Below are 10,137 nucleotides of genomic sequence, written 5' to 3'. Positions count from 1 at the left end.
GATATGATTGCCAGAACAAATTTACCGGGATTTTTGAAAAGGTCCTGAATCACACATGATCTCTTACCGGTAATGCACCAGTAAAGACTAAAGGCTAAACTCTTCCTCTGTATATGCTGTGAATTTGAATTGCTTAACGTTCATCTGGGAAAACTGCATTTTCTCACTAGATTTGTATCGTAAATCATTTATAACCCTTTGCCAACACAGGAGAATACATCAACCTATTTCTAAATATGCCATTTATTGTACATCGCGATTTCAAAATAAAAGTTTCTGAGTTTATTAAAATTATTAAAATTGAATGGATTTAAACATCGTTTAATCACACTGTAAAGTGAAATGTCACCAGGCCGTTGGCGCCCTCTGCAGGTATTTGTTATGATACATAATGTACTTAAGTTGGTTATGTTCATATTATGTATAGGCATATGGGTAAATACGTTCAGATTTGCGTACCGACATGGTTGACAGCTGTTAATGCACAATTACCATTTTAGATCGACAAACTGTAATAGATTTCTATTTGAACTGAGAGCATAAATCTAGGCTCTCTGCTGCCGTTTTCAAAACACAATGTTAGCATTTTATTTTTAAGTTTACTATAAAATAATTGTATTTTTAATTAATACTCCCTTTTTATTTTAAAATATAATAGTATTATCACACTTTATTTTGTAAAGAAAAATAAACGAAATAAATAAAGTGCAATAATATTATTATCATTATTATTAATTTAGTTTTTTGTATAGTTATATTTAATGGGTCACACTGTGTGCAGTGTGAGAACCAAACCAAATCTCCAGGTTCTCTTATGAAAACCAGGCTGAAAAACTTATGTGCACCCTTGTGTGTGTGTGTGTGTGTGTGTGTGTGTGTGTATATATATATATATATTAGTAAGTTAGTATTTACAGAATTTGCATTTAGCAGTTTTGCAATAGTATTTACTAAGCATGAACAATACTTCTACAGCAATTATTGATCTTAATGTTAATTTCAACATTTACTAATGCATTATTAAAATCAGTAGTTGTGCTTGTTAACGTTAGTAAATGCACTGTGAACTAACATGAACAAACAATGAATAGCTGTAACAAATGTATTGTTCATTGTTAGTTCATGTTAGTTAATACATTAACTAATGTTAACAAATGACACTTTATTGTAAAGTGTTATATTTTATTTTATTATTTATATGTAATTGTTCTAATAATTGGTAGAAAGAACCTTAGAATTAAAATGGTCAAAGTATACAAATAATTTTCAAAAATAAAAGTATAATAATATTAACATGTTATTAAAAATATTATTGTCAAAATTATATTGAAATTAACATGTTTTCTAGGGCTGGCTAAAAAAAAATGTATTTCTTGATTTTAATTGATTCTCATTTTTTCATTTTTACGAAACAATATTGAAACACTATCGTGTTTCAACCGCAGAAAGACGTCAATATAACAGGTTGTAAACCATGTCACATAACATCACATTTACTTCAGAAAAAAATTTTTTTTTTTTTTTATTTACTCTTAGAGAGGAGCATTTTGCTAATATATGCACCATATAACATATTCATTATAATTCTACTGTTCTTCAATGTTTAATTTGTTTGAATAAATCTGTCAAGTTATGATAGCCACTATTTAAATGTTTATATTTCAAAAAATGAATTGGAGTAGAAATATAATTACGTAATTGTAACTTTATTATTATAAAAACTTCATTGAGTGTAATTTAAGTGTTTGTATACAAATCAGTTAATTTTAACCTTCAATATTATAGTAATGTACCAACTGACTTTTATGTATATTCTACAGCATTAGTTGAGAGATTTTTTTTCTTGAGAAAATTTGCCATGCTGTACCTGATATATATCTAAAATAATCGATATCAAAATCGAATCGGAAATTGGAATCTAATCGAATCGCTAGTTTGTGAATCAAAATCGAATAGTGAAATTTGTGTCAATACCCAGCCCTAATGTCATTTATAATTCACTATCATTCATTATTCATTAATGTCATTATTTTTTTAAATATCTATTTTAAATAGACATGGGACAAACATTTACGGGCCAAAAATCCTGCTCTAATGAAATTCTTCAGTTGATTTTTGCATTTGAGATTTATTGGCAACGTGTTTTATGATTTGCAGGCATTGTTGCAAAGCTCAGCCAGCCGCAAGGCACAGAAGAAGAAGAAAAAGAAGGTTTGTTCTGTCCGCATCTGCTTTCCCAATTTCTAATGGCACTTTGTTGTAAATATGAAACCATATTTGCATAATTTTTCTTTTCCCAGGCATCCAAAAATGTGGAGAGTGCCACAGGACAACCAGTGGAGGCTGAGAACGAAGCTGCTGCATAAACTCCCACTGCCCACCAAGCTGACTGACAGAGCCTCTGCACAGCCCAAAGAACAGAACCGTTAAAGCTAATTATGACCTGCCCCACTGAGAGGCCTTCCGGCCAAGCCTTCTGTCTTTTTGAATACCTCCTCATTAGTTATATAAGACTGCTACACGGTTTGTGCAGTTTACTTAAGTTTGGTTGTCTTTGAACAAGGCTGTTCTCCGGAGCAGCTGCCAGTCTTAGAAAGCGGAGTGTACGGATGAGCAGGTAGATAACTGTCCAACCGTGTTTACAGGAGGCGAGTGCTGGGTTTCTTTTGACCCTCTCTGTCATTGTACAAGCCATCATGAACAATAAAAGTGTAATGGTGGCACTCTTTAGGCAGCATTGCTTCAAAGTGCCATTCGTGTCCATGCAGATGAGATCCCTGTTTGATGTGTGTTAAAGGTTGAGTTTTGTCAGTTGGGAAATGATCATAGTTTGTATTGATGACCTGTAATGAATCTTTGGAGTGGTAACTGCCTCGCTACAACTTAAATATAGCAAAACAACTACAATGGAAGCACTGTTCATCAATTTGGCAAGCTTTGATTTCTGTTTGATGACATTCAGCATTTGTTTTCTAGTATTTCCCGAATTATGAAGATGATTTTCCAGAGTCTGTTTCGACGTAGATCTTCTTCTCAGCTTATTGGTCTGACTTCTGAAACCATTGTTTATTGACTAAACTGACTGACCAAATTATCCTGCCATTTTATAAGCATACATCTAATAAATTTAATTAGCCAATTTATGGATCAGAGCTTGGTTTATTTCAATTTAGGCACTTAAATATCTCAAAAATCTCCTATGTGGATAACTTTACATCGAGACAACTGTGATTTATGAATCCATCAGAATGCAGCAGTCGGATGATATACAGTGGCTTCAAAAAGTAAAAATTATATGAATGCCATTAGACAAAAAATGTCAAACCCAGTGGCATCTGCAAACCAATGATGTACCTTTTAGTGTTTAACAGAATTATTTTAGAGAATTTATTTAACTGTTAACCAACTGGTCCCAAAACAATTTAACTGGATCGTCGAGGCATTTGCTGTCTAGTAGAGGTGTCCTAGTAGAGTATCCACAAATTTAGTTCATATTAACTATGGACGTAATCTACTATGTTTTGACAGCTAGAACGTTTCGATATACTCGTACCTTTTTAAGAGTGGCCCAAGTGTGCAAATACTTCTTGGGCCCATTGTGCATCAACATGGAAAAGCCTTTGCTGAATGTGTTGCAGGTAAATTGTTGTAGGTCCACAGTTTTGGTAAACTCAAAAAAGAGAAATGTGTATTTTAAAGATAATTTTGTAAAATCCAAATAAGCTTAGCAGATCTTTACTGGAAAGGGTTTAAGCAATATTTTTCATACTTGTTCAATAAACAGTTATTGCACTTGCACCTGTGGAACAGTTGGAAAGCTTCTGGTTTACAGGCAGCAGGCAATTAAGGTCAGAGTTATAATAACTTGGTAAATTAAAGAGACCTTTCTACTGACTCTGAAAGATAAAAGAAGAAAGATGCCCAGGGTTCCTGCTCACCTGTGTGAACATGCCATAGTCCTGCTGCAGGGAGGCACGAGGACTGCAGATGTGACCAGAGCAATAAACAGCACTGTGGTATAAGAGAGCGCTACAGACAGACAGGAAGGACAGCTGATCATCCTTGCAGCGACCAGCAAACCACCTGTAACAATGTGCCCCACCAGACAAGCTCAATAACTTTCAAGCGTCTTGGTGAAAGACTGAAGAAACCTCTCACAGAAAGAATAGGCTAATCTGGTGCAGTTCATGAGGATGAGAAGCAGCTGGTTTTAGTCTATGGTGCCAAGATTCCTGCACCTGCAAATATTTACACACGTAACAAGATTTCCTTCATCATAAAAAAAAAAAAGATATCTCTACTTATTCCTTCTCTTTCTAGCTTGTACTTATTTGAACAATGTCTAGAAACGTGGTATTACAAGCACTTCCTGTATCTGTTTGCCTCTAAGAAGAATCGCTTTATGTATCCCGCTTTGGATAAAAGCGTCTGCAAAATGACTAAATGTAAATGTTAAAAAATGTGCACACAGTTTCTTAATAATACCAATAATACCTTTTTTTATTAAGGAGCCATATTTGTCAGTTGAATTAGACATAATGAAAATGGCACAATTATTTGTTTTGAATATATTTTGCATATTTTTTTCTGTTATACAATACACAGTGTGTCGTCCATCAAATTCAATAAAATAAAGGAGATGGTAAATCAAAACCCATATTAAACGAAACCATTTGATTAATTATAATTTGATATATAACTAATAATAGTATATAATTACTAATATGCCAATATTACAAAGTAATTAACTAAATAAATACAATTAAAATATTAAACATTTTAATTTAATTTTACTTTTTATTTCAGACCTTCTCTCATAACACCGCTTGTGCGTTACATAAATATTTGCAAAAATTCAGTCAAAGTACACTGAGAACTCTTGACCGCTGTATAAATTTGATGAAAATTGAAATGTATTGACAGATGTAGCACGCGTTTCTTTTTATAGTCGCTGGAAAATGACGCAAGCGAGACGTATAAAAGAGCCCGTCTCCCGCATGACGTTCTCTTGGAGTTGTTGCTATCGCTTGCCGAGGTGAGGAAGTTTTGTTAACATCACATACAATCCATAGTAATCCAAGACATTCACGCGCCATCCATCGACAGTTCTAACAGTACCTGTTTATTTACAGAACCATCTTCTCATCATGAGAGCGAAGGTGAGTACTTTTCATATACATGTTGAATAGTTTCTCGTTATCTGGCTAGTCTTGATAGCATCTTGGTGGCTAATACAGTATTATACTAACTTGCAGGGGTTTGTTAGAATTTAAGTAAATATTTGTGTACTTTTAACTATGTTCAGTAAAGTCACTAACAGATTTAGTGTTGTATTTTGTAGTGTTATATACTCGGGCCTACTGTGCTAGCCAGCGTAGGGAATATTGTAACCACGTTGAGTTTGCTGTTGCTGCAAGTTGTTTATGGTGTTTTTGTTGATTTAATGACATTGATAGTATGGTGGATTATTATTACAAAAGTATTAAGTATTCATCGCTTCTTTTTGGTTTCTTTAAACAATTTCGTCAGAACGGCCATGTTGCATAGTGAAAATCTAGCCAGTGGCGCTAATGCGCATGTGTAGTGAGTTTCAATGTTTCTTTAAACTGCCTAATCAATTCCACTTTATTAATGGCTGTACTCTTCTTGCAGTGGCGAAAGAAGCGTATGCGCAGGTAAGTTTGTAAACGCAGGAGCTGCATCTTACGTTCTTTTGTTTTGCAATGGGCATGAAGTGACTGAATCCATGTGTTTTAGGCTGAAGCGTAAAAGGAGAAAGATGAGGCAGAGGTCAAAGTAAACTGGACCCCGTTCGCTGAAGCTGAGTGCTCATCCACTTCAATCTCCTCAGCAAGAGTCTGCTGGAAGCCCAACTGAAGCTCCACTCATCCACCATCTATGAGGCCTGCTTTCTTCTGAATGAGGATTTGGTTTTCCATCACCTGGTTCTGTAGAAGCATCCTGGTCTTGATGACCATGTGAACTGTTTTGGACTTTCCTCAGACCTGTCAGCTCAGCAAGTTTTTGTTAATGTGTTCAATAAATCTTTTTGGTTTAAAAATCCTTTTGCCTAATGTGGTGTTTTGTATGAGGTAACTGGGTTTTATTCATGCTGTATGAGTTCTAAGATCAAACTAAGGTATTTGCAGGAGCGATATTTTTGGAATGTACAATACATCTGTGCCATTGCTGTTCTTGTATATTTGTGCATGCTCTTTTATCCCTTGCTACTTTCCCATTCAAACTTGGTCTTGAAATGATTATGCAATGCTTGGTCTTGGTCTAGAACATTATTTTAGCTTTTAAATCCGTTGCATTACTTTTAGGACGATTTTATAGTATGCCATGAAACACTATACGTGAAATTGTAGTTCTCTGCCGTGTCTTTAGTGTCTACTGCATGATCTGAGAGAGAACGCCCAGTAAATACAGGAGTTAACTGCTGAGGTGCAAATTTGCAGAGACTATGGACCGCAGCTATTAACATGAAAATTGGGTTTAGTGTTTTATTTGCATATAAGTAACTGCTTTTAGTAATGTGACCACAGGGTGGTAGCTGTATTGGGGGCTTGGAGTTTGTTCCATGTGTGATGGAATCAACGCAGCATTTACTAAGCTTTATCAGACCAGCGCATAAACGAGACAAATTTTGGGCCGGTTGCATAAACTGCTTGTTCTATTGTAAAAAGTTAGCCATCCAAGTTACGAAAATGTACATTGGTCGTATTTTAATCAGAAGAGTGACTTATCTCTTGGCTAGCTGCCAGTTGGTCAAACTAGTTAAGACCATCTTAACGCAGGGTCTGTTTATACAACTGGCCTTTAATCTGAGCAGCAACATAACATCAGCTGAGCCGGTTGCTAGGTGATGAGTAGTTTGCCTTCAGAGGTTTGACTGAAATGCAGGTTTGTCAGTACATAATTTAGTCGGAGTTAATGGACAAATGTTCATTTGCATTCGCTTACCCGCCTCTTGTGATTTCGCTTCCCCGCCATTAAACAAAATGCGTTTTCTGCACCATTAGTTTTTTTTTGCGTGTAAAGTACTCCGCATTGGTAGTCACATGATTATGTAAACACCCGTTAAATGTGTGCTGGAGGTTTATATACATATATATATATATATATATATATATTAATGTACAGCATCTTAAAAACTTTAAAATCCCTGTTTTCGCCTTCAACATTTTCTGTAACTCACAGCATAACATATAACGGGGCTTAAGTGGCTGGTAAATGATGGACGAGTTCTTCAAAAAGACCGTAAAAATATGCATGATCCCACACCCAGACATTTTAAGGTTCTCGGTTTGGTTTTAACAAGAATCTAGGAGGACTGAAGCCTTCAAAACACGCCCCTACACGCCCATCTTATAAACAAACTAGAAATCCACAACTTTCCGCTGCAAAGCAGCGGACGTCGGTGCTATGTTTCGTAGAGTGGACGAATAATGAGTAATTTTATGTTCTTATTTAATCGTACGTGTACAGCACCTATTCGTGTTGAGCGGTATTGAGTGGATTTATAGTGTCTAGTGCGGAACCGCTCACAGAAGAAAGGATCTGATGCAGAAAGAGCCGAAGTCATCTGATGATGCGGGGCCGAGCGCGGGTGCCGCTCCGGAGGCTGCGGACTCGGCCCTGCCGCAAGATTCCGCTGGAAAACACGCCGTGTCTGTTCTCTGGTCATTTGGAAAGTGCCTCGGCGCCTTACTGCCGGTCTACCTGGCTGGATATTTCGGATTCAGTATCAGTGTAGTTTTGCTTGGTCTCCTGGTTTATATGAGATGGAAACACAGTCGCGATGGAAAACAAGAGCGACTGCAAAGCGCGATGTATTTTTTGGAGAATGAGAAGGATGTCACCACTACACGGGTGTTTAGAAGTAAACGGGAATTACCGGCATGGGTAAGGGACTTTATACCATAAATGGCATAATTCAAATTTGTCAACAGTTCAGCACCGCAGTCATTCAACACGTGAAATCTTGAGGTCTTCGAGACAGTCAGGATTTTTGAGCGATTTTCGCTGTTATTTTTGTCTACAATAAGCGTAAAGAGTCTATATTTAGGTGCTATCTTGGCAATGACAGCTTGATTTCATGTTGTAGTTATTTACTGATATGATTTTAAACATTTGTTCACCTCTTACAGTGCAACCTGTTAGTAGCCTAGTTATTAAACAATACTGTTTATACTTCAACCTGCGGATATTTAGTTATTTATTCATAATTACCCACTCAGTGTTCTATATTCCTTTAAAATAACATCTGTTTTTGTTACTAGTAGCCTACTTATTTTTTGTAATTACTAGTAAGTAGCCTAATCCAGTAGTGACCACTATCCGTTTCACGATTGACCTTTATTATACTAGTACTTATTCCAAAAGTGAAAATTATATATTACATTAGACACTAAAACATATTAATTACGTAGTAGTACGTATTCTAGTCACTATTCCATTAACAAGTAAATATCCCATTTGTTACTGGTAACCAATTGCATTTACTATTGGAATTTTATGGAGATCTGTAGTTCAGATAATCAATTCACTTCTGACTGCTGACTAATGTGCATTCATTACAAAGTACCCATAACTGCTAGTCACTACTACCCCAATAACAAGTAAATATTTAATTTGTGACTGGTTACAATTGCATTTACCATTGTATTTTCTGGGGTCTGTGGTTCAGATAACAACTTTTTACTTCTGACTACTGACTAGTATGCATTCCAAGAAGATTTAAGTTTACTGAAATGTATTCATTACAAACTAGTACCTATACCTGCTACTAGTCACTAATCCCAATAACAACTAAATATTCCTTTTGTTATTGTTAACTAGTAGCTTTTTCTATTGAATTTTATGGGGACTTTAGTTCAGATATCAACTATTCAATTCTGCGTAGTATTTCAGTTTTACTAGTAACTGACTTTCAGTACTTGGTTAGTTGGTTATATTCAGATAGTTGCTGGTACCAAATCAGTAGCAATAGTTGAATAGATACTGGTACCTGTTTATTAGGTACTATTAATATATATTCCAGTTCATAGCATTTGTAACTAGTGGGATAAGTGTGCTTCACTCATGTAATTATCATTGATTTTACATACAGAAGGTTTCTTTCATTTTGTTAAAAGTGAACTCATAGTTTTGGTGCTATATTTACAACTATATTACAACATTATCTGTAGTCAGAATGCACGATCATGCCCCTGTATTGCAACATCATCAAAATGAGAGCTTCTTTCAGCCACCTCTACTAATCAAAGTTTACAGTTTTTTCCCTTTCATAAGCATCCTGCACACTCCCTGACAAGAGTTCATATTTATATTCTCCTCTCTTCCCTCCTTTCATCCTCCGTCCCTCATTCACTTCATTACATTCCAAAGTCAGTCCAGCCCTTGCTATATTGGACATTGAAGTATCCAATCTCATGGGACTGAGTCACCAGCAGCTAAATGGCAAAATGAGCCATTTGCAGCAAGAATTTGGTGAGGGGGTGATGGGAAAACATTAAGAAGTTGAAAAAGTATGACCTGTGGTCAGACAAACTGTTGTGCCATTTTCCTCACATACCCCAGTAGCTTGTACATAGTGGCGTTATTTAACTGGTGTGTTTTGTATAAACTTACCTACATCCTCCTGTTACAAATTATGTGTTTAAAGTTGAAAACTTTAGTGGGGAATCACTTATGTAGAGGATCAAGTATTATTATTTTTTTATTATTGTTTTTATTGTATTTTTTACCTTGTTATTTTTTACCTTTATTATTTGTAATTTAATTCTTAATGTATTATTTATTTATGTATTTAGAGTTAAACATCTATACTGAAATCAGAACTGACCTTTAATCAAGCTTCCTTTGCCATTGAATTTTTGTTTGTAGTCATGCTCTCTTATGATTCTTTCTTTCAACAATTACGATCTATTATTGCCATATACGTTCTGTTAAAGGGGTCATCTGATGCAATTAAAATTTTTCCTTTCTCTTTGGAGTGTTACAAGCTCTTGGTGCATAAAGAAGATCTGTAAAGTTGCAAAGACTAAAGTCTCAAATCCAAAGAGATATTCTTTATAAAAGTTAAGAGTAAACCACGCCTACCTAAAACGGCTCGTTCTAACACGCCCCCAC

General features: G+C 35.5%; 2 protein-coding genes and 1 long non-coding RNA gene across 5 annotated transcripts in view; all 3 read left to right on the top strand.

Moving 5' to 3' along the window:
* LOC107668344 (proliferation-associated protein 2G4-like) overlaps window positions 1–2,774 on the top strand; it is a 28,057-nt gene extending 25,283 nt beyond the window's left edge. Inside the window, exons 12-13 of the mRNA XM_016460187.1 lie at window positions 2,158–2,211; window positions 2,301–2,774. Of these exons, the coding sequence (XP_016315673.1) occupies window positions 2,158–2,211; window positions 2,301–2,366 (120 nt within the window). The 3' untranslated portion in view covers window positions 2,367–2,774. The remainder of the gene's footprint in view (window positions 1–2,157; window positions 2,212–2,300) is intronic.
* Window positions 2,775–4,984: 2,210 nt separating this feature from the next.
* Window positions 4,985–5,797, top strand: LOC107668336 (uncharacterized). Its single transcript, XR_001631882.1, has 4 exons — window positions 4,985–5,035; window positions 5,133–5,159; window positions 5,653–5,675; window positions 5,758–5,797. It is a non-coding gene; the product is annotated as an uncharacterized LOC107668336 (long non-coding RNA).
* Window positions 5,798–7,376: 1,579 nt separating this feature from the next.
* The window catches only part of LOC107668346 (extended synaptotagmin-1-like), a 16,626-nt gene continuing 13,865 nt past the window's right edge, over window positions 7,377–10,137 (top strand). For all 3 annotated transcript variants that reach the window (XM_016460192.1, XM_016460193.1, XM_016460190.1), the window contains exon 1: window positions 7,377–7,908. In XM_016460192.1, the coding sequence (XP_016315678.1) occupies window positions 7,567–7,908 (342 nt within the window). In that variant the 5' untranslated portion in view covers window positions 7,377–7,566. The remainder of the gene's footprint in view (window positions 7,909–10,137) is intronic.

The sequence above is a fragment of the Sinocyclocheilus anshuiensis genome, unplaced genomic scaffold, assembly GCF_001515605.1.
Source record: "Sinocyclocheilus anshuiensis isolate Anshui unplaced genomic scaffold, SAMN03320099.WGS_v1.1 scaffold3360, whole genome shotgun sequence".
NCBI classification, from domain to species: domain Eukaryota; kingdom Metazoa; phylum Chordata; class Actinopteri; order Cypriniformes; family Cyprinidae; genus Sinocyclocheilus; species Sinocyclocheilus anshuiensis.
Note: the sequence above shows the minus strand (reverse complement) of the source record. Positions and strands in the feature narration are given on the sequence as shown.